General features: G+C 29.8%; 3 protein-coding genes across 7 annotated transcripts in view; 1 reads left to right on the forward strand and 2 right to left on the reverse strand.

The window, feature by feature from the left end:
- Positions 1–18,060, forward strand: part of LOC126906232 (uncharacterized) — a 30,333-nt gene extending 12,273 nt beyond the window's left edge. For 2 of the 5 annotated variants that reach the window (XM_050686630.1, XM_050686631.1), the window contains 5 exons: positions 2,804–3,374; positions 7,813–8,467; positions 12,781–13,000; positions 15,491–15,656; positions 17,811–18,060. In XM_050686630.1, the coding sequence (XP_050542587.1) occupies positions 2,804–3,374; positions 7,813–8,467; positions 12,781–13,000; positions 15,491–15,654 (1,610 nt within the window). In that variant the 3' untranslated portion in view covers positions 15,655–15,656; positions 17,811–18,060. The remainder of the gene's footprint in view (positions 1–2,803; positions 3,375–7,812; positions 8,468–12,780; positions 13,001–15,490; positions 15,657–17,810) is intronic. The other 3 variants (XM_050686634.1, XM_050686635.1, XM_050686633.1) reach the window with 2 other exon arrangements.
- A 782-nt stretch (positions 18,061–18,842) lies between these two features.
- LOC126906234 (translocon-associated protein subunit beta) lies at positions 18,843–23,810 on the reverse strand. The gene is made up of 4 exons (XM_050686637.1): positions 23,608–23,810; positions 20,530–20,686; positions 20,150–20,464; positions 18,843–19,036 (listed from the first exon to the last, which is right to left on the reverse strand). Exons 2-4 carry the CDS (start codon positions 20,680–20,682, stop codon positions 18,908–18,910), a joined length of 597 nt encoding a protein of 198 aa, XP_050542594.1. The 5' UTR covers positions 20,683–20,686; positions 23,608–23,810; the 3' UTR covers positions 18,843–18,907.
- Positions 21,602–23,601, reverse strand: LOC126906233 (maternal embryonic leucine zipper kinase-like). The gene has a single exon (XM_050686636.1). The coding sequence runs from the start codon at positions 23,437–23,439 to the stop codon at positions 21,787–21,789; it is 1,653 nt and encodes a 550-aa protein (XP_050542593.1). The 5' UTR covers positions 23,440–23,601; the 3' UTR covers positions 21,602–21,786.
- Positions 23,811–25,776: the final 1,966 nt, after the last annotated feature.

Below are 25,776 nucleotides of genomic sequence, written 5' to 3' on the forward strand. Positions count from 1 at the left end.
TAAATCAATTTCCGGTGTCGCCGCATACCGTCAAGCGGAAGCCTACCGACGGTATTTATAACGAGTCGCACTAACATTCTATGTTAGTAACCCTAATCTCAACGGTTCGTTCACTTTTCCATAAAAATTGGCATAGCCGTGTAGGACAGGAAAAGCACGTGACAGCTAACCATCGCACGCACACGTTGTTACGTTCGTCCGACCACTGTCTACACGCAGCATCCGGACAGACAGTACTGCACACTGTGTATATTCGAACGTATTATTTCCCCGAGTCGCATTAGTGATTGCAAACAGTGCACCCCACACGTGTACCCGGCGACGTTTGCAATAAAACAAATACACGTCGTGTATGGCACACAAATGTATTTTTATTTCATCTCTCGTTTAACCGAAAACAGCGTGCAGGTTCTCAATCCATCATTTCACGTTGCGATCGGTGCGCGTCTCAACCGGATGAAGAACTGATTCTATGGACAGATTGTGACCATCAAAACGTATTCATATAAACCGGAGGACGCGGTCGATCATTGTATTCTGATAGTTGTGTGTCTCCCTCCCGCGTTCTAATTAAGAGTTCCTACATTTTTATTGCGACATCGTAACAAATTATCGTGAACGACTCGCAATCAATTAACAGGGACGATGACAGTTTGATTTTTAATACGACAAATTAATCGTATATGGTCAAGTCGCTCGTATTTCAATAAATGTTGATCATTCTATATTCATAAAGTTAAAGTTTTATCAAAGCGTTCTTAGGCCATGTGCCTTCGTCTAAACCTTTCTGGTATAACGACGAGCATACCTAATCATCTTTAGTAAAATTACCGTGTCCAAGTTGTTCGGATTAGGCGAAGCATTAATTTAACAATAGCGAAAGTGCAAAAAGGTTGATTTCATTTTACTACATTGACAAAACATGAGATCCAGGAAAATAAGTGTTGTCTTATAATAGAGGTTAAGTCATTACTTTTTATTTCCTTGAAACTCGTGAAAATCTATCGTCGTATTGCATATTAACTGTAAATTATTTGACATTTGCTTTTCATCTAACTAAAAAACTTTTATGTTTGGCCTTAAAAGTAAACACTGTCAATTACTATCATCATCAAATTATTGCAGGATTTCTTATAATCTTAATGGTAGATTATTAAGATAAAACAGCAATGTTTAAAAAAAAACGATTCGTTTCCAAGTATAAAATATTTCCTCACGAGCTTTCAAGGATTTTTTTGTTTTAAAATACCATTAAAGCTAATTCAGAAGTTATTGTCTCAGGTGTTTCATGTAAGTTGTACAAATTTGTAGTTACCATGAAAAATTGATTTCATAATATAAAATATTATATTGTTGTAATTAAATTATTGATGGTTTTTCCGTTGTTTTATACTACGTGTACTTGTATTATTCCAATACTAAGATTTCAAGAATTGAGTTTACTTTCAATATTTACCTTATATTGAAACATCTGAACACTCCTTAAAGTTTAACTCCAACTGATAAATATTTACTTCAAATATTCCGTCTACATATACAAATAGTAGGACACTATCATTTAATAAAAGACGTTTTGTGTTCTAAGAAATGAGAATGTTTACTCTCTAAATCAACTCGTAAATTACATTTTGTGCGGCAAGTCCAATAGTAACTATGTAACAACTTATAGTATTTTTTTTACTTTATTTGCTACATTTTAAACGGTAAACGTATGTCACTATGTAAAATAACCTTAGTTCCCCTCAAAATAAGTTACTAAAATCATTGATCAAACCAATACCTCATAATTAAAACACGCGTAACATAAAATATGGTAAAGTAAAATAATTCATTGGTGTTTAAATTTTGCGCAGTCATTACGTTTTCTATTTTTCAACGCTTGAAACAAAAAGTAATTAAGAATCTTCAAAACTACCAAATGTAGTTATTTCAATGTTCAATATATTTATACCTTTGACCGGACAAATATTGTTTCATAAAAACACTAATGATAACGTTATATGCTGAAGAAAGTGTATTTTTTGTTTCAAACTGAACTGCTGTTTGATTGTGTCTACAGTGTTGTCGATGACATTTTATAAACGTTATAATAAACAAGTTCCATTTAATTAACATATATATTATACTCTCATTAGCATCCGAAAACTAGTTCATTAATTGCACTTTCTATTAAATTATTGATCGTTTAATTCAATTGAAATATAGTGCAATTTTCAAAATTGAATTTAAATATCGCGAAAAGGTTAAGAGATAACACCGAGTAAATTTAACTTGATATTTAGTGCATTATAAATAATTGTCATGCAATATTGACGCGCTATAGACCTTAATTCAATCAAATGAATATGTTCAAAATAATTTTATTTTTTAAGACGATATGACACTTCTAATAAATGAGTTCTAGCAATTTTATTTGATAAAATATTTAAGTAACTGAAAGTCGTATTAAAATAATTATTTTGAACATTTTGTTACTATGGTTGTCGTCAATAGAATATGGTTGGGTTAGTATTACTTGAATAATTAAATTATAATTTTAGCTAAAACTGCTTACTCTTAGTAAATTCACTACACAGTTTAACCATATTTGAAAATCTAAATAATTTATTGGTAATAAGTTATCTCAACCCATGCGTCATCTTACCCCTTGTTACACTTTACTTTAAATAATAAAAATTTGTAAATCCCTCGAAAAGTGAAAAATCACTTTATAACTAAATGAAAATAGCTTTAATTATACTTCATAACTAGTGTAATTATTTTTAAAAAATTCACATTTTCTAAGAATATTTCATGTTTACAGATGTTGGTGTGTGGAACAAGAACATGGGACAAAAGTGGCGCAAGATTCGTCGGCGATGTTCATCGTTCAATGCCGGCGGTAAAAGCATCAAGGGCGACGAAAATAGGGGTGTACATTTGGATTGTGACAATCACCATGATAGGGGTTTTCTGATCCCGTCGTCTCCACAGCCTTCGCCTGCTGTGGCCGTGCAAGATATCATCCGGTCAAGAATTAACCGTATGCGAAAACGTTGTCCACCCACGCAACCCGACGCATCTACCGCTTGGAAGACGACGACGGATTCGTCCACGTTCTACGTGCCTTCCCCATTATCGACTCCCGAATACGAAGAAGCCGACGACGATCACAACGGACCTTGCTCGTTGCCGGCCATTTTCGATAACCTCGGCGACAATCTGGCATCACGGTGTCGCATCGTGGAAACGCCATCGTCGTGCTCTTCGGGACGTGGTACTGATGACAGCGACCGGTCTTCAGTGTCCTACAGTGAACATGGTTTTAACAGCATTGCTACTGGCAACCCGATTACGACGTCTCATGGATTCGACCAAGACACCCACAACGGCCGGTAAGCATTTTATGATATAATTAATTATAATTACGATTAGATTGCATTTTCGCACGACCACAATATTAATCTAAATCCTCGTTGCATAATAACGTTAATTATTGTTTATTAGTATGTCTTACTGTCACAAAAGTATTATTTTGAGATGTTTATCGCGTGAATAAATTTCATTATACGTTCGCACGTATTGTCTGGGACGTCATAAATCAATTGGCTAACTATCGGTCAAGTGGCGTCAGTCACCTCGGTTCTGAGAGAATTCATAGTCATTTGTATTTTTTTTTATCTGAATCGAAATTTACAAAGAAAACATATTTGTTTGTCGCCATAAATTGTGCAACGTTTACGAAATTCAAGAGGAAACAGCCGTCACGATTAAAGAACCGCTGCCGTTCATAAATTCCGTTGCTTTTAATCCAATTACTTCGTTCTGTAAAGTGAAGTTATTGCTCAAAGCTAGTCGATTTAAGTGATTTCAATTCGCTCGAAGCTTTACACTCGCAAAGAACCGTTTTACTACTAAAATGAACTGTAATAGCAAACTGAGGTTTATATAAGTAATTGTATAGCTGAACCGTGTTACGATGAGCAGTTATGAAAATCCCACCGTTGACCTAAACATGTAACCTAACGAACATCATAATAAAAAAAAGCAAAAGTGAAATAATACCTTGCCGCGAGCACTTTTTGTTGCTCGTAGTCGTGCCAAAAAGATGTCGAGACATTTAAACAATAAACACATGATAATATAAAATATTATTTGAATAAAAATAATTCACAGGCTATTAAAGAGATTGGACATTGAGAAAATATCTACCACTTCTTGATCGATTGGATGCCACAACGTTAATAACTCAGATAGTCATCGAGTATTAGTTAACGCGTTGAAACATTCTCACGCGTGTCTATCGATCACAATACTTGAAAATTTATTATAGAAAAAAACTCTTCAAACAAATCATATTTCATAATATCATGTAAATGACAAGCGTTAGTCATCGCGTGCCTATCGATTACCGAAATGTTTTAATCATTGTTTTCGGGCTCTTATCTCGTGTGTTGACTTTTATAGAACAGGATTTCAACTACATCGGCAAATAGAAAATATCTGTGGCGTTCGTGACCGATGCGTTAGACATTTTAATAATTTTTTAATATTAGTATTATTATAATACGCTCATGAGGATTGCAGCAGAGCGCGGCCAGAAGGACAATAATAAGTTTATGACTGTAATCTCTCACGCTTTCCATCGACCCAAATAACGTCTCCTGCACACATGGAAATCGTTTTTGGTCATCGCAGCCTAAGCTCGTTTATGCCGCCACAGCTCCGGTTACCACCAGAATAATATCATACCAGACGGTCGTGTAATCAAATACACATTTCGACGGTTTCCATCAAATATTCAGTTTGGGAAAAAAACGGTCTCTATGGCTATTCCGTATGGCCGACGCTTTACGCACGCACACACATTCGACATCATCCAACACAATATGCGATTTTATAAACACAAGGTCTTTAAAATTTTATGGTACGGTAGTTTTTTTTAAAAGAAATAATTTTTATCTTTTGGTAGATATTTTACTTTAAAAATGTTTACACCGACAATCATTATACAGTGTAATTCAAATAAAAAATGTTCACTAAAATCAATATACTTCATGTATATTTTGAAGGATTTATTTAAAAAATTATACATGTAAAAATAAAAGAATAAATCTCTAACAATGATAAAAATTGATTCGCTTTTATTCCAAATAAGCTTTCAAAGTTAACCCTAAAAGTTTACCTTTAAAAGGTAAAACACAAGTGCATTAAACATTACATTAGTTCATTATTTTCGTTAAAAAATAATATATTTATAGAAAAACTGGCGAAATATGAAATACTTGAGATCCTTTATATTTCCATAATCGATTCTGCTCGACTTTGTGGTCATGACATAAGTGATGTGTTTGCTATGCCATCATTCTTTTGTCGTAAAAATAAACAGATATTATTACCAAAATAATAGTTTTTGCAAATTGAGGACGAGGTCGTCTGCAGTAGACAATGCCGAAATGCTCGACGATTACCTGTGTACGACACATTATGACAGTATAATTATTGTATTGTGCGGGAGTAAATAACAATACCAAGACTTCCTCGTTTGAAGTGTTTTACATTCAACTGGTTACACTACTAGCATGACCTCATAAATAAAATACAATATTACCGAAAAGGGATGTTAAATAAACGAATAAATAACAATGAACAAGAAAACATACTACAGCCAACGATATCCATGTGCGTAAATGTTACCTAATAGTTTACGATGAATCAAAATGTGTAATGATTTATTGTCATGACCACGAAATGTCATTGTGTGTAATTCATTGTGACCAAATCATTTAAATTTTTTTTAATATTGGTGGTTAATGTCAATTTGTTTGACAACCGACAGATTTTAATGCCTGCGGTTAACAAGTGTAACATTAGCGTAAGAAAGAAAATAATGTATTCGACTATTTTTGAAGCGATCGATAAAAATTGTGATTTTAAAAAATCAAAGTATTTAGAATGCTTAACATTCTTTTCTTTGTAGAACTTTTTTTTTAAAGAATTAATAAAACTTTATTAATATATTAAGCGATTTGTAATAGTTTTACTTGTCAATTTAAGCAGGCAAGTATTTGTTGTTTAATTTTTAAGATATATTATTAATTAAAGTAAACATCGTTAAATAAAATATGCAAGTTCGAAATTCACCCGGAATTTTTTATCTTAAATTTATTTTAATAAAGCTTAATTTGCTTATACTTAAATTTTTCATAAATAATTAAAAAAATAATTAGTATTCGTTAAATTTCGATACATCATTTTTGATAGCATGAGAAATTATATAACAGTAAGTTTTTTTATCCATTTTACACAAGTTAATTATTCATTTTTATACTAGTATAATATGGTTATATAAATCTGGATATTAAATACAAAAATAATTCATCTTTAAATCAAGCATAAAAACAGTAATTTTTACAAATATTTTAGTTTTTCACATATTTTTATTGCACTCTAAAAATAAAATTGTCAAATTTTCACATACATGTACTTGTATATTATTAATAAATATTTGCTAAATATTAATAAATACTAATATTTTTTAACGCATTCAAATTAAGGGAAATTTTTTATAAAAATGTTATGTTGGTGTACGACTTTTGGATACTTTATGTCAATTTTATACTACTTGTGTATAAAATTAACGTGTATATTAAAAATATCATACTGTCGAAAGGGAATGTTCGGATCATTTTTTACAGTATGTAATGAACCTGTTTTCCAGAATAACTTGTTTTGATAAAAACTGTAAAACTAGAAAAAGCAAAATGCATATTTTTATTCAGCAAAAGAAAACCGTACGGTTGGATTCAATTACTTTTTTTTGGCGATTAAAAAGTTTTAAATTTAAAAAATATACATAACAATATTTTAATTTTACAGGTCTTTAATCTCATGAGAGTTCCATAGAGGAAATACTAAGGATAGACCCCGAAATGTTAATTTATAGTGAAAGGTGTATTTGAAATGGAGTAGTAAAAATTGTTTAAATGCATATCCGTTAATCCCCTTAGAGTATTGTATTGTTCATCGATATTTATAAAGCGAATTTCAAAAAAGTAAAGCGCCTAGTGGAAATATGATTGATATATTATTTCAAACTCTTTAAAAAAATCCTTAGGCGTAAACCACGAAATCGTAATAAAAAAAATGTTGATATTTTTTTTCTAGCACGTTTTTTTAACGAGCTCCTCGTTGACAGCTTTTCAGACGATTCAAACATCTGGTCCACAAATAGAATCCGGTTAGGGTATGTTTAGTGCATCCTATTTTTCTTTTTGTTTTCGGTCGATTAAGAAAAAAATAACAGCGCGTCGTCGTCAAACAGTCTAACAGTGTTTTTCTTAGAAAATGTTTGACGATTCGACCCAACGCAATACTATTAATATTGTTACTCATAACTCAAAAGTCATTGTACCGTCAAGTTCGCCAACTCATTAGACTTCTCTCCGGTATTAATTTTTACTTATACGGCCGGCCGAACAAATGTAATGACGTCGAGGACTAAACCCAAAGGCCCTAGCCAGCGTGCGACCGGTTACTTTGTGTACCGACTAATATATTTATTACTCCATTGGACCGTATCAGAGTAATTGGAATCTTTGTTAATCTTCTTATTGTTACACTAGGTTGTCACCGTTAGGAAAAAGTCACTTTATATCAAATGCGTTAATATTATAAAAATAGAGCTATTCGGGAAAGTAAATATAACGTGTGTGCCAATTAGTCAACACGTGTTTCATCCCACGACGTGACCGAAAATTCGAAAATAAAATCTTTCGTGCCGGCAAATCCCTTAATAAAAATAGTATACCAATCATGTATTTTTTATTACAGGTGCATTGGCCGTCGGCCCAGCGCCAACAGATTGTCCTTGAACATCGTCACCTCCTCAAAGCGTTGCAGTGATTACGAAACGGACGACGGGTACAACGACGAAGAGGACGACGAGTACGTCAATTGCAGCCTTCTGTTGCAGAACAAACCTAAAATGAGATCTTGTCGCCGGTGGTCGCAAGCCGACTCGCTGGTTTTAGACGCGACACCTCCAATTTCGGACGAGTCCATGCGGTTAAACGATCAGCAGACCGACGTCGTTTACAACGTAGGCTCGTTTCGCATAGGTGGACCGGTATCCGTGTCCGGCATTAATTCCTTCAAAATTGGAGCTCCAGTTACCGCCAATTCCAACATTTTATCCGTCACACCCGACTATGTCCAATACGCACCATCCTCGCTGACGTTCACGCCGCCGCCACCACCCACAATCACCGGTGACCCACTGGACATCAGATTACGGACGCCATCCAGTAGGACAACCACAGACTTGCCCGCCATTCCCGAGTCTCAACAATGGAACCGGATGCCCGTCGCCGCCACAGTGGACAGACTCGAGAGAAATGGATCGACGAAGGCGAGACGAAATATTTATCGCACCATCGATAAAAAGATAACAAATTCCATCAGCACCAGTTGCCGACGCGACGTTCAGGTACAATCTCATAGTCATTATCATTACAGTACCTTATGTACACTCACCGTAAAGGTCGGTTGACATATCTTGTTTATGTATCGGTTATCGATGCATACGTATTGGGAACCCTTCTCTCTTTTATATTTACTTATTCTTATTTGAAGCTCAGATGAAATACTCAGTATACGAAACATAAAAATGATATGACTAATGTACTTTGGTATCCATTAAGAAAGAAATCTAAATCTCTTGGCTTAACCAAAACGCCATAGATAAATAAACGACCAAGTGCATCTTCAATTTCTTATAAGACATTACAAACTTACCTCTCAGTTGAGATTTAATAAAAATTAAGGACAAAATTTAGATGCATAATTTATTGGTATTAATATACATGAAATTTAGGGCTATATATAAACTCTAACAAATCTTAAAAAGTACATTCTAGAAACTCCGACAAAAACAAACATTCCCAAATTTTATACATGTAAATTCCGGCAAATCAAACAAGTTAATGAATATGTTCTACTAGTCTTAACTGCGTCAAAAGTTGTCGACATTATTTCTATTAATTTTTGTTCGGTGCCTAATTTAAATTTATACAAAAAACGTAGAAACAATTTCGATCAATCATTTATACGAAAAAAGAGTTCAAATGAATATATATATACAAAATAAAATAAATATTTTAAATAGAAAATGTACAATTATATTTTATTTGTTTATTTTCACTTTATTATCTGTTCAATACTATGTTTAATAATAGTGATATTAAAATTCACGTTTTATCTAATTGAAATATCAATAGTCTTTTTTTTAATACACACTAAATGTTATAATTTTACCAAAGCCCATAAATTCATCTATACACATCAGTTGATCACTTACGTGGAAACTTAAGTGATCATAAGATATTTTTAGGAAATTGTATACATGCTGAAGTTTGTGAAATGTACTTTTTCAAATTTGTCAGAGTTAGCGAGTATACAATTTTGGAAGGATCACTTTAGGGAGAGTTTACGATTTCCCAAAATTTACGTGGCAACTAAAACTGAAGTAAATATAAATACAAAGTACAAGTGTTAGAAATATTTGTCATCCTAGCGAAATTCTTGGGAACTTAGAATCCAATACACATCATATCTATTCGATCTCATCGAGCTATCACAACACGTTCGACTAGTTGTTAGTTATTGTAATAAATACAATGTCTCCGAGTTTGGAAGTTGTTTCGACTAAATTCCTAGAACAATTTATTACAAGCCGTCATTTTCGCACGTAATCACAATATTTTTGTATTGAAGGGTTTGCAGTTGCACTGTCATAAAAAAGTCGACACACGGCGTCCTTATTTAAGCTTTTACGTGGCACATGATATATTTTAGGACTGCCATTCGATCACAAAACCGTCACGGTATCTTAGATAACCGTGTTAATGGACTCGGAATTAAATTACTCGACCCAATGCAGCAGTGGTTGGTACTACGAGCACACATAGTAATTATACGTTCACAGCGGGATCATAAACGATAGTAATAAACTAATCAATGAGATTAAAATACTCTCGAGTAGACCAATTAATTAGTTCATGCCCGGACCCTTATAAACAAAACTGCAAAGTCTTTTATAATTGAACGGACGTTTCACGAGACACTCGATCGTTACACACAATTAGTCAAAAGTGCTAGTTAATTATTTTATTTAGCATCGTTCCAAAACATCCGCCACAATTGTACACGATATAATCGAATATCATCTAGGATCCTAAGAATTTTTTTTAAGTATCATGTTCGGCCGTGCAAGTATTTTATTTTTAAATAAACAAATCTCATTTGATGTGTTGGCACAACCGGAAATTACATCGTTATTATTATAAAAAATATGCATATAAAGCACAGTGTAGATACCAGGCGATCGACGGCTTGGTTCAAACGAAAGAGAAAAGCGTTACGTGATGAATGTTAATAAAACATTTGCAAATGTCTGACCCAAAAAAGGTCTCGTCAAAAACATTTCAAAACGAACGAACAAAATGTATATGAAAGTTTTTGTAATAATAGGGTTTTTTTTTCGTGAGTTACTTCGGTTCAATTCTCACTTAATAATGTTTTATTTCAACTAAATAGCTACATCTTATACCTGAAAATTATGCGAAGTACACAATATTGCACAGACAGTCTGAATTAAACAATATAGTTTTAATATGATAATAACAGTATGTGCAACGGTGTTTTTGTTTCAGCATAAATTTTGCATGTTTACCCTAAATATCTTGCATGCGTTTTCATGACAATAACATTAAGTCTTGGTCAACAACATAGTGTTAGAGCTCTTGGCTGAGAAACACTCCTCGCGCTTATAATCCAGTAACACAGTGATTTGTTTTTTTTTTTTTTACTCGATGACGTTTTCATTTCATAAAACGTACTTAATGCGGTTACTGTTGAAAGGTAAATAGTAACCGCAATTCTTTCATTCATCGCTGCATGTTAGCTATTGCATCCAATGACTGCAATGCGTTTGTATAAGACCGCATAGAATGTCAGGGCACACTATTGTTGGAAAGAATTAAGTAAAAAAATGGCTGTCACTTTTTTATACGTTAACACAATCGAAATTTTCGCACGAAGAAATTAAAATTTTACTTTGAAAACACTCTCAATTTTTATAATAAATCACAGTCCACTCACTACCACAAGTAGTCGCTCTAAAAACGAAATCTCACAAATTTGTACGAAATCATTTGTTTAACATTTCACACCACGTCGAAATCCTTTAACAAATCGTTAATATATTTTTGTCGAAACGTACATTTGACGTTTTACTACCAAAAAATTAAGTGTCAATTTATCTCAGCCGTCAAAACAAACATAAAATATAAATACTCATATTTCACCATTTAAAATCGAATAAATTTTCCTAAATAAAAATATTTCACACCAAAACCAGCGAAGAGTATATTTTACTTGAATTTTATTTTCCGATCACGTTTCATTATTTGTAGGTGTGTATCAGACCCCCGAACGGTGATCAATGATCACGATAAAATTTCTATTAATGGGTACACAAACAATAGCAAATGTGAACGTGATTCAACATAGAATAGTATCTAAGAAATGAAAAAATTATCATTACACATAACTGTGTACTTTCGAGAGGTCCCGCCTCAATATAAATTGCCATCACGATTTTGATAAAATAAATTAAATTTTCATACAGTGGGTGTTTGAAACTTGACAGATCTATAAATGTAACAGAAATTATTGTACAAATATTTTCCCACTTCTCAATTATCATATTTACATCAAATTATTTTGTGAAACAATTAGGGTAGAGATTCTTTATAGAAACAATATTGCTTTATGTTATTATAATCCATAACTATTTTTTAAATAATTTAAAATTCAGAATTTGAAAGTAAAACAACTTTCAAGGAAATAGAACAAAATGGTTATTTATTTGATATTTAGCACACGGAATAAGAGTCAACCGAAATTATTTCCTGAGTTAATTTGTTTTTAAATTATTCAGTTTTTCTTCAAACTCTGTATTCATCTTATTCATTACAAATATCGTGTAAATTCATTTTGATAGACATCATAATAAACATTTGCTGCTTACTCTCTAATATAATTATGTATAAATTTTTATTGAACAGAATTAACTTTATACAATCATCAATGTATTATTGGTAATAATTTATTATTTAATAGTATACTAAATAAATTATCTCGCCTTCGTTTTATATCCGGTTGATCGTTTTGTTGTGAAAGTATAATTTGTTAATAATCGTAATTACAACTAATAAATATACGTAAGTGCACATAATTCCACATATTACACGTCTAAAATCGTATAGATGTGGTATTTGCACACATACGGTTAACTTGAAATGAGATTAATTATATATAAACTTAAAGTAATTGGCATATTGCCCCCCGCGACATCATCGAATATTTAATTGGGTTATACGCTCTACCTACTCAACGGTAAGCGTCGTATGCACTAGATAGATAATGAAATTATTATGTATTATTGTTATTACATGTTCGTCGTCTCCGAGCGAATCTTCACTTTGCGCGTTTTGCTACCATGTTTTATACGTATTTTACATTAGCAATTATTCTTAGGAATGAATGGAAATACACCAACTCGTTTTTCATGTTACAAAAACAAATCAATTTTAGAATAAATAGCGCACGAGTATGATTTTCTTAGTCGAATTCGTCGGCGTAATAAAATTTTACTGGAGAAATATGTATAGGTTACCAAACAATTTGAACCCAATAAAAAAAGTGTATTTTTTATGTTAATTTTTTTTTTTTTTATAGGAAAATAAAAAGGAAAATTGTTTTTACACGTTGCCACGGGGAGGCGGCAAAGACGCATGTTTCACAATCATGACGGTCAAGTTCCATAAAGGTCCGGGAAACAAATGCTTGGGCTTCAGCATAGTCGGCGGTACAGATTCACCCAAAGGAACGATGGGCATATACGTGAAAACTATATTTCCCAACGGACAAGCCGCTGACCTACAATCTTTGAAGGAAGGTGAGTGAAGTATACTGCAGTGGTTTTACTTACCTAGTGTTACAGATAATAACTGTAGTCGCTTTTCTATAAAAATCCAATAAAAATGACATACTAAACCGAACACAGGAACCCAAAAAAATTTATAAGGAAACAAAATGTACATAAACATTTTCAAGATACAAAATACCGTGACAACCCATTATAATTTATCATTAACAGTATAACAGTTTAAAAACTAACTACTGAAAGATAAATAGTTTTTTCCTTTTTATTTTAACCATCAAGCATGTAATAAAATATGCAAGAGACGAGATGATTACCACTAAAATATTAGCTTCACAACTTAAGTCGCCTAAAAACGAGCGAGCAATAATACTCTTAGTTCAAACGACTTTTATGTTACTTTATGAAAAATATGTCGTAACTATAAATTTGAACATGATTCAATTGCATTCCTCTGGTGGATATCTCGACTAGCCACCGTGACTGCTTTATAAATTCTTCACAAGATTACTCATCGAAATGTCCGGCATCATATTGTACCGATCCGTAGAAAATCATATGATTTAAATTATTACTTTTAATACACGAGATTCACGCCGTTGATTCTGACATTAAATTTTTTATAGTATATACCTACGCGCTAAAACAATTATTCTCATTATATTAGGTATCACATTGGTGGTGTACAATTACAAGTTGCTTCTATTGTATATGACTCCAAGAATTCTACTCGAATTCCGATTCTTAACGTCCAACCGGTTAATTAGTGTTAAATTCTATTGTTTGGACTCCGGGAAACGTGAAAAATTTGTAACGCACAGCAACAGAATACTACTTAAAGGTGTGTTTGTACTTGATGTATGCCCGTCGTTTAACAACGAACGTCCGGTAGCTTAGGTTCATTGCCTCGGGGCCACGTCTTGCACTGCTGGCACCGCACACATATTACAATAATAATATCGTACAGGTGCACTTGCCACTTCTCCCTGACGCAGTACGTCCAAAAATATGAGTCACGAGGAAACAACAATATAATATACAAAACAATGCTGAATAGTGAATACACACATGCACGTTATCTGCACTGAATGAATTATTCATATACACCGTTTGCGGGTACAGGGGTATCTCACACGTTTGTAGTACGCGCGTCTGAAGTTATTGAAATGCACGACAATTTACTGATAACAATAACAATATTAATTATATTACTATTCAAACGGGCCTTCTTGAGGGGCGACTCGCGTGAGATATGTTTACCATCGTGACGACTGATATACCAAAGAGCCAAGATACCTGTTGTACACTATTATATTTCATAGACGAATATGAATATGATTAGCCTATCCACTGCTGAATGTATTTTCGTCATGAAAGATTGAACAAGTGCAACACGTACGAATTTCATCATAAACTTGTTTTACATTGGCATTCATCTCACCAGCCCTGCCGTGGTGTGCGGTCAGATTTTGATCACACTAAGGATTTTGAGCCCTGCACAGAAATTACTACCAATAGTAAACTCCCTGTGCCCAAAACATTTCCCCAACAAGTTTAATATTAATATTAGCAAAACGTTATATTGTTTGAATGTGTGGTTTTTGTGGCTTTGTTTTGATCAATTGGTACAATTCAACTGTCTCTGAGCGGGTTTTCCAACTATAGACCAACTTTCGGTCGTTCTATTAAATATCATATTGCCTGTCCCCTATGCCTACCTATATAGTTAAAATTAGTTGAACTTTCGGTGCTGTCGTGGGAATCAAACCACACCGTCTATTGACTACCGCGGTCGGCCAACTATAATGTCTCAAACTTAATCGTAGTGTCCGTGGCGCACCTAGTAATTTTTGTCTGGTATCTGATTGAAATGTTTTTTAACGCTTAACTGGTGGACACTTCTATCAAAGTTTTTTATTGTTTATAAAAATCTATCATGAATATATATCATAAATGGCGCAGATTATTAGTCACTATTATTTAAATTAAATTAAAAAAAAAGCGTTACGAAATTTATAACATAAGTTATTTATAAGTTTAAGTACTTAAATAGATCAACGTGCGAACTCGCATAGTATTATGATATTAACCAAATACACCATTAATGTATTATCCGTGCAAGTAATTAAAATTATTTCATTTAACTAGAATTTGTTCGACATTGATATTTAAAGGTATTTAAACACGCAACGTGTTAATTGGTAGATACATCTAATTAATGTAATAAATGTGTACCTAAAAATTGCATTTATAAAGTACCTAATAGCGTGTCACAGTTGTCACGATAATATACATATAAATTATAAATTAGACATAAACACGGCTTTTCTGCCGTCTAAATATTGCATATTAAAATTTATTACACAATAATTAACTAAAACTTGTAAATATTGAGTTTAATCTTAAACTTTCCGAACTTAACTTATCACTATAAATAATAAAATTTTTTTTTTATCTGCGATTCAAAAGTAAAATAAAATTTTACATTTTTTTGATTTATAATAGGTGATGAAATTTTGACTGTCAACAACAAACCATTGCACGGTCTAAGTCATCAAGAAGCAATAGCAGTCTTCAAAGAAATTAAATTAGGTGAAGTGGCTTTACACATAGGAAGGCGAGTTCCAAAGAAAAATCGCGAATCATGTAAAACCATCAGAGATCCTTGAACGTAAGTGTGAATTATACAAATACTACATGTAGTCTAAAAATGATAATCTTATCAATACTTATAAGTATTGTCAGTTAGGTTTAAGATACGTGTAAACAAATGTGGTATCTCAAATTTATTATCTATAAAAGTATATTTGTGATTCATTTATCAGGAATCGAAAAAAAAACATTAATATAGATTTATTTCTTTTAATTTTATACTCTTCTCAACTTATCAATCAAAAGAGCTAATGATGACTGTGAGCTCTTATAAATAACAATGTATAAATAATAATATCTAGAGTAGGAGAGAATGGGGTTTGTGATATAATTTGTCTGTATTTATTTTTTCTATTGATTAAGGAAAAATATACTAATATTTAATTTGCAAACTCTAAGCTAATATATAAATGTAATTTATTTATTCATTTATTTTAATGAACATTGTATATTAGTTTTGAAATATTTTTCAATCTGAATAAAATTAATTTTATTGCTTTATTTACTGGTACATAAAAACAGTGTTTTCTCACAAAAACAAGTTAATTACTAGCTTTTATTGAAATGTTAAATATACATCATAATCACTCGAAATTTCATCCCAAATTTATAATGGAATACTATTTAAGTATAAACAATTAATAATTAGTATAAAAAATATCTTACCTGATATTGATGATTCCAAAACACAATAAAAAACAAAATTTTGAGTATAATTTACTGCTGATATGGAAACGTAAAAATGTACTTTGGTACTATAATGATATAACCGATATTTCCACGAAATATTTCATGTATAATTTTAATATAAAATCATCTGATTCACACAATACTGCTAAAATTGAAGTGCGAAAAATCCCTTATTTTAATAACTAGCTCTATTATCCTCTTCATATACCATTATTGAGTACAGACTATTCTCAACGAAACCAATAATGTCAATTAAAAATTATATATCAGGGTTATAGACCTACTAAAAAACGTTTACTTTACAATTATGTCTATTGTTATAAGGTTTTTGAGTAAACTACCTAATAATGTTAAATAATATTATTACTAATTAAACTTCATTTTTATCATCAGTTTTTTATTTACTTACCGATTATAGATTAACCACACACACTATACACAAACACACGCTATATTCTCTCATAATGAAAATTTTTTACTATTATCCAAAAATTAAACATACTACTTAAGACGAACGAATAGAAACGACGAAATTCTATACTGACACTGATCTCTAAAACATACATGTAACTCTACATATATAATATCAATTTATAACAAATAATTTTTATAAAAATATATACACTTATCTACCGATGTTAATGTTTAATAAACAGAATTAGACAAAAGGGTTAGAATCTTATACTTTATTTACTTTAAAAATATTTTTTATTTAGAAAAATATTAAACAAGAACAGTCAAAATGTCGATGTTGCCTTTATAGCGTAGACCAAATATCATTTAAGACCTCATTGGCGTAGTCTAAATTTTAGTGATCATAAAAATAGACGTTTAAACTGTAAAAATAATAGACGATTAAACCGTGTTCCCATATCATACCCATATGGAAAATTTGAAATTACACTCTTCTCTTCTCACTCTCATTGCTTTAGGACTGAATTACCTTTGCTGCAGCATAGGTTCAATTAATCCACTTCTACAACCCCTTACATTGATTTCATTGACATCTGTTTTTATATAAAAATATATACGTTTCAAGACATTTATAAAGTTTATTTAAGTACATCAATGATAAATAAATATTCGTGTTTGTTATTTTTTATAATAAAAAATGTATATAATTGAAAAGTTTAGTTATGGATAACATGAGAAAAGATCATATTAAAAAAAAATGTTTCTATGGTACTGAGTATACTTAAGAAAATGTTCACAAAGTTCGGAAAGTGGACATAAAAAATTTTTAAAATGCTCCAAGTACCTAGTATTAATAAATAATAGTTTATAATTCTTTTCTTTTATTTAAATTAAAAATAATATTGTAAGCTTTATGTATGCTAAACATCCAGAGTAATTAATAACTACAAAGCCCTCTCAATTTGCATTTATATATATATTAATTTAATGTTATAAATTTATCTATTTAAAAAAATAATCTTTTTTTCATTAGAGATTTTTAACTAAATATTTATTTTTTTTGTTACAGGAAGAATTTACTACGATTCTCTTTCAATGGATATAATTTGTTTCAAACCTATTGTACCTTTCATATTTTATAACTGTTTGATTTTAATACATTTTATTGTTACCAAAGTGTAATGAATTGTAATATTATAAATTTTAATTATATTTTATAACTAAACATTAAAAACTATTTTTAATATTTGTTTAAAAATGTATTGTGACTGGTGTATTTTTGTTGTAGCCTACTTTTTTAAGATACGTAAGAAGAGATTGATATTAATACTAACTGACAAAAGTTTATTTATAGTAGTGGTTTATCCTTAATTATTTCATTATTAAAACTTGAAACTTTGAGTTTGAGTCCCTATGTTATATATTTAAATATTTATGATCAATTTATTAAATAGAAAATTTAAACAAATTTAAATAAAAAATAAAAGTAACAAAAATAATTTATATTGAAGTATAAATAAGTAGAAAAATCTTACTTAATTTTAAAAATTAAATGATTTTAATAAATCGTACAAATTACTATAAAAGCAGATAATTTACAATGGACGGTATTATATTTATCTACATATAATAATAAGAAAATTTATAAATGTATGTATATAAAGCATATAATTAAATGAAGAGTCATTTAAATTCAATAAATATGTGATACATTTAAAAATTTTCGAGTGAAAAATTAAAATTAATATTTTTAAACAGTTGGTAAAATATTTTCTACTGTTAAACAAAATTGATTTTTTGAATTATCAAATAATATTTATAATAAATTTTTAGTTTTAATTCTCTATAGTATTTATCCTAACTTGTTAACTAAGCACTATTCTTTAACTAATTTTATTAGTTAAAAAAAAAAGGATTGCAAAATTAAATTAGGGTTTTCAATTATTGTAAACTATTGATATTGTTTAATTAATTTTATAGAGATCACATAAATTTTTGTGACATAGAACCTATTTAAAAAATTTGCATATAGAAAAAATACAACTAACTCAATTATTGAGCGTTAAAGATTTTATAGGAAACATTAAAAACATACAAAAACTATTAAACAAAAATTAAACTTATATACTTAATAGTAATATACACAATTTTTTTTATAAATATATTTTAATCTTTAGATGCTTTTTCACGTTTTTGTTTTAAAATTAATTCGTATTTGCTCTTGCTAAACCACCACAACATAAATGGAGCTGCTACAGCTGGCAAAGACATGATGGCAAATGCTAACCAATCCAACTAAAAAATATTTATAATTTATTATTAATAGTTAAAAAATAACTTTTGTGTGGTGTGGCGCAATGGAATACTCAGTCGATGTCTTAGCACTAATGTTTAACTACTCTGTTTGCTGCGAGCTCCCGATGGATGACCATACGGAAACTTTTAAAGTACTACACACATTGTCCCTTTACTGATTCTGTTAACCATTATAAGTTTGCATCAAGTTGACAGCAGGTCTCAAAATCCTGTCAAATCAATAAAGTAGAGCAGAACCCAAATAGTTGGGATAAGATAAAGGCTAAGAAGATAATGATTAGTTAAGAAACAACTTTCTACATTTTGTATTTTAACAACAAATCATTCAAAAACACCTTTCAGAAATTAAATTTTCAAATAATAATTTTGAAAATCATTAGTAAAAAATATTTTTATTTTGAATGTTAAAGTGATAAACCAATCAATCTGTTTTTTTTTAACTAAAAAATTATAATAATACTTGGATTACAATTTAATTTTAACATATGGTTGACACAGAATCAGAAGATCTATGAACAAAAATGAATTATAAATCTTTTAAACTAATATTATTCAGTTTTATTTCTTGGGTTATCAGCTATTACTTTTTATAATAATCCCATATAACTTGTAGGAGTATCAACTTTAATTTCTCAAAATTAAAGCAACACAAATAATTTACTTGCTAATTTATTAGATAATAATCTAATTTAAAAAAAGATTAGTCAATAACAACTTTTGTTAAGATAGTATGTTATATAAATAATAAAAAACTCATGACCGGTACTATCAATTTAACAGAAAATTATTTTTTAGCTCTCCTTTTAAAATTAACAAAAATAAGATAGGTAATGTTGCTTCTTAAGCAACGATATTAACAAAAAGAATCAAAAATTTGTTGAATAATCAAATGATTCAAGATATATTGATTTCATGTATAGATTAATGAAATATATGTAGGATGTTCAGTAAGTAAGGAAATGGGTTTCTATTGTTCTCATTGTTTATAACAATTGATTCCTTACTTACTGAATACCCTGTTTAATATAATATAAACATATTATCAAATTTAATTTAAATAATTTAGATAAGATTATGATAGTATTTTTTTACCACATGGGGAGAGAATTTCTTGTCATACTCGGCATAGCTAATGATATAACCTTCACCAGGTTCACTGCTTGTTGCAATTTGTGTTTCTTGTACATTTTCAGTTGGCTTATATTGAACAATTGCTGCACTAAAATTAAATCTTCCCCATGTAAGAGGTCTAATTACAACAGCATGTGTTACATTAGCACCAGCTGGTATTCTTTTGAATCGCATATTAAGATTTCCTTTAACAGAAGCAAATGCTTCAGTAGGAAAACCATTGTCTTGCAAAATAACATTGGTTGCTGGTGCACTGCCAACATTATAAATGGTATACTAAAAATTGAAAGTATTTTTTATGAAAAATGCACATAATTTATAACAGATAATAAACCACTCACTTTAACTAGAATATCAGAATCTTGAACTAATAATTTATTAAGTACTTGTTTGGAAACTAATAATCTAGCTCGTTGGTCTTCTTTTTTTTGGGAATAAACTCCAATGAACGAGTATATTAAAGTAAATACTAATAATGTTTTTAATGAATACATTTTTCTGAAAAAGTTTTATAAAAAATTAAGATTAAGTCAGTATTTCATATGAAAAAGAGATAATGTTATCATGAAATGAAAATAACATAACCTTAAAAAACTAATATTTCCTACTACGGGTTACCAATTTATAAAAATTAAAAATCTGTTAATAATTTTTTAAAAATGTTGATAGTAACAAGAGTTGAAAAAAAATACACAACCATAAATTGTCTAAATTTTATAACCATTTAATCTTTAAGGAGACTAAAAAGCTCATGGCAAGATAATACAAATTTAAATACACTAAAAAGAAAAATATCATTTCAGTAATATAATTTAATTTAAGTAACTAATAAAATAAGTAATATTAGAATGAAGACATAACTAATATATTTTATTAATTAGAAATTACAACTAAACCTTAAAATTATTCATATTTAAAATATTAGTAAAATATGATCACGAATAATTTCACCATATTTAGAGCTTGAAAAATAGATATGACTAAAAATATTACATTTGTTCTGAGCCTACGAATTTTAAAAATTATATTTTATCAATTAACTTAAAAATGATTAAAAGGTATTGCGAATCATTAAATATTATTATACATAATGTATTTATGAAAATAAACTTAAAATATATCAATCTCAGTTTTATTTTCAATACATCACAAATACTAGATTGTGCAGTATTGCAATCAGTTTTAATTTTAACATTACAAAGATATGAACAATTATATTATGATTAAAGTTTAATGTTACTCAAAAGAAAATACTTTAATTTGAAAAAAAAAATAAAATGCTTTAAATTATATTTAAATTAACAATAGTTCTCAAATAAATACCCTGAAATTTTTTTAACATAATGCATACATAATTATATTAATATTTACATGTTTGTCAAATTTCAAAACAATGTTTCTAAATATATATCAGTACATTAAATACTCAAATAATAACCAGGTCAATATGAAATAGCCTAAGTATTTTGATATTCTATAAATTATCACAAATATGAATTTATCAAAATGTTTCAGCTTTTAAAGATAATTATTAAGTCATAAAAAAAATGTATAATATTAATATTTAAATAAGACATTTTATAACAATTTAATTTTTACTATTCTTGTATTGTATCACATTTGCCTGTAAAATTGAGAATTTCTTCACAAATTTTTTTGTACATCCATGAGTCACCTTTAAGACGTTTTCTTTTAATTGCAACAACAGAACCATTATTTTTGTTCATTGAAGGTACCAAACATATTTCTAGTTCAAATGACAACTTCAATTTTTCTTTATCAGCCATATCACATTTTAATTTACCTCTTAATACAAAACCTTTTCTTGAACAAATAATATTTTTTGTTACCAATGCATTTTCCAATTGGTTCATTACCTTTTCTGGGTCTTTACAGACTGTTGTCGAAATATTACATAAATCTTTTTTAATATCCAATAATTCTGGTTTTTTTAATGTTGAAGTACAAGCTCTTCGTCTTGGTGTTAATGCTTTTCTAACTCGATTTAAGCCCAACCGTTTTTCAATAGAATCTAATATTTTACCAGCTGGACTATTTTGAGCTGAAGTACTTTGTTGAGGAGTATCAGGATTTGAATTTCTTTTGATTTTGGCTGGAACAGTTGGAGTTACTTCATCTAATTTTCTCCTTACTGCTCGGCCAACTATTCTTCTATTTTCTTGACCAGGGGTATGTAATGCTGTAGGTCTTTTAATAGCAAAATCTGCTACTTTAGGTAATTCTTTTTTATTTAGAGAAACTGAACAGCCACTCTTTTTCTGATTGATTAATAACAAATAAATAGCACAGTTGCTATCATACCTCCACTTTGAAATCTGACTCCACAAAGTATCCATATCTATACTAAAATATTGACTCATAACTTCTAAACATTCTGTATCTTTTATATGATTCATATTTTTAGAAGTTATCATTGGAGGACAACCAAATCCTAGTTTTACCCAAGGATCATTAATTAATTCACTTATTTGTATACGCTTTATTGGATCTACACACAGCATTCTTCTCAATAGACGTTTACTTCCAGATGAAAGCCAACTTGGCTCGACATATTTACCTTTCAATATTTTTCTAAAAAGTTCATCAATATTATCACTTTCAAAAGGTAAACATCCACATAATAGAGCATATAATATAACACCCATACTCCAAATGTCTACCTCGGATCCATGGTACTTAACTCCTTGAATTAGTTCTGGAGCAGCATAAGTTGGTGAACCACAGGAAGTTAATAATAAACTTTCCATACCACCTTGAGGTTTTGCACAAAGACCAAAATCAATAAGTTTCAAATTTTGATCTTTATCCAGTAGTACATTTTCAGGTTTTAAATCTCTGTGAGCATAACCATTTTCATGTAAATATGATACAGCTGATATAATTTGTCTAAAAAACATTCTAGACTCCATTTCACTAAGGCGACTCTTTTCAACTATATGATCGAATAGTTCACCACCTGAACAATATTCCATGATAACATAACAATGAGATTCAGTTTCAATCACTTGATACAGTTTGCATATATTGGGATGGGATAGACTTTTGAGAGCACTGATTTCTAACTTGACACGAGGAAGATCCTTCCCTAATTTGTTCTTGTCCATTATTTTTATAGCAACTTTTTCACCAGTCAATGTATGAGTAGCTAATTTCACTTTACCAAAACCACCCGTACCGATAGTTCGATCTAACACATATCCATTGCTTTGGAGTGTTGGGTAACGAGACATTGTAATGCCAGGTATTAAATTATTTACATGAAACCAACATTCGCAATAACAATTATAAAAATAAAAACCGGATAAGCAAATTTATAAGTAAACACCAAGAGCGGTTAGACAAGCAAAAACATTATCACACAACCCTAACAGAGCATAATAGCTGAAAACAAGACTTACCTATATAGTATGGTATACAACAATATGTATAATTGAAAAAATATTAAAGCTAAACAGTATTAATGAAACTTTAAAAAATAGAGTGTTACATGTGAACTAGAAAACTAAACTCGTTGGCAATAAGTAACACTACGTAAGAAATATTGAGGACAGAAATTTGCTTTCGTTGCCTAACCGCTTTGTTGTTAACTTTTCAAACCATTCACGTCACCGGAACGTAGACACGTAAACAAATATGTCCGTTACAACACTGATGATAACAGCCAACCCAACAGATGTACGTTGTATTTGAATTTGGTCATGGAATGTACTACATTTAATATAATAATTTGTAATTTAAGAAAATCAAGTTTTACTAGCACAATTTTATTAGTTTAATTAATTTTATTTTTAATATATTACAAAATGTAGAATAGTGTAAATTTTTTCAATTTATAAATTTAGTACTACTGAATTCTGCTAGAGGTCACTAAAGTAATAACACCCATTTTATCAATTAAATTATAGTGATAAAATAATATAAAAGTTAATACATTTAATTATGATTAGTTCAAAAGAACATAACATGTTCATTATAAAATGAGATTTTCTAATATTTTATCACAAGATGAAATAAAAAAAGCAGGTCAATTTTTTACTAAGGAGAGTTTTGTTTTTCAAGTTTTGAATTTTTAAGTTTATTACTAAAGCTATTGTTTACTGGTTCTAAGAACGATAAAGAACACATTCTTTTCCACATTTTGATATTTTTCAATCTTAATGTTATTATTGTTTCTTTTATCTTCTAAAATCAACACCGTATTTTTAAAGACAAATATTTTACATCTATTTTTTCAATAAATCTGGTAGTACGATAAAACACTGAATGAACATAAAAAATATTTTATTAAATTTTATTTTTTGTTTGATCAACTCTTATATTTTTTAGTTATCAGAGATATCAGATATCAATAATGTTAAAGACACTTTGACGATACTATCAACATTCTGACTATTATTCCGACGAGAGGGTCGATAATCAAACTCTTATTACACGTTATTAGCGTACGGTCATTTAATACTGATAAAATAGAACAAGGTTCATTAATTTTGTTTTTTGCCATTCAACAAAAAGGGTATATCCGCCACTTATCATAACAAAAAAAATATATTGACGTCTGTTATCGGTTGCTCTTTAGGTTTATCATGTAGGCTTGGCCATGTCTGTCCATGACAATAACGTGATTTTTACCGTAAAACAATGGGCGGTGGCGTCTCTGGTGTAATCAGTAGCAGCGGAACGGATCATCGCATAACGCCAATACCACCACCATCGTCTGATCTTAAAAAAGAAGTTAATAACACGCATGTAGTTATTAAAATGGCATCATTATACTATAGAATATATTTCCATAATTATTTTTTCAATGATTGTAAGTTAAATCACTCATATAAACACTATTACAGGAGTGGATACAAAGAAAGAGCGTAGGAACAATTATTCTCCCTCAAAGTTAAAATTATTTTCTGAAACAGGTTCTTTATTTAAAAAAATGACGTGAGAACGCCATTCAAAATATTGAAATTTCCCTATTCTCGAAATTATTATTCTATATTCATGCGTGAATTCTTTTTGTGGTAATGTAATCAAGGAATAATTTTTTTAGTACTATTTTAAGATTCACTAACCTACAATAAATGAAGGAGTCAGGAAATAAAGTTAATAACATTTTAACTTTCAGTTTTTATTATGACTTATCATTTATGAAGCTTAATGGTATGATAGTGCTCGATTTTAAGAGGTTAGCATAAAAACGTTCTCCACAGCTATATTTTTGTTTTTCAAGCATTTTTCTCTTTGAGCTCAACTTATTTTTTATTTCAGATTTTATGTCACGATCAGTGATCATCGATCATGCATGTTGTTGCAATATATAAGAACAATTTTATATAAGAAATAAAAAATCTATTTGATCTTTTTTATGTCTATTTCGTAGCTCGATTTTCAAATTAGTAAAGGTAAGACTTTTTATGATTTTGAAATTGTTGATAATAAATTTAAATGTATATCAAATGTAACTAACATTATTCTGGGTCACTCTTTTATTTAATTAAATAAATAATTTTCTTTTAAAAACACTTACGTAAATATCAATTTAAATTGTTTTAACAACAAAATTGATAAAAAAT

The sequence above is a fragment of the Daktulosphaira vitifoliae genome, unplaced genomic scaffold (genome assembly GCF_025091365.1).
Source record: "Daktulosphaira vitifoliae isolate Bord-2020 unplaced genomic scaffold, ASM2509136v1 Scaffold_4, whole genome shotgun sequence".
NCBI classification, from domain to species: Eukaryota; Metazoa; Arthropoda; class Insecta; order Hemiptera; family Phylloxeridae; genus Daktulosphaira; species Daktulosphaira vitifoliae.

What these genes read in the sequence shown, in the direction of transcription:
- LOC126906234 (XM_050686637.1), bottom strand. Translation starts at nt 20,682, where the DNA reads ATGTATTCATTAAAAACATTATTAGTATTTACTTTAATATACTCGTTC. An exon ending in ATTCTGATATTCTAGTTAAA is followed by an intron (nt 20,465 to 20,529) that starts GTGAGTGGTTTA and finishes TTCAATTTTTAG; the next exon opens with TATACCATTTATAATGTTGG. An exon ending in AGAAATTCTCTCCCCATGTG is followed by an intron (nt 19,037 to 20,149) that starts GTAAAAAAATAC and finishes AATATTTTTTAG; the next exon opens with TTGGATTGGTTAGCATTTGC.
- LOC126906233 (XM_050686636.1), bottom strand. Translation starts at nt 23,439, where the DNA reads ATGTCTCGTTACCCAACACTCCAAAGCAATGGATATGTGTTAGATCGA.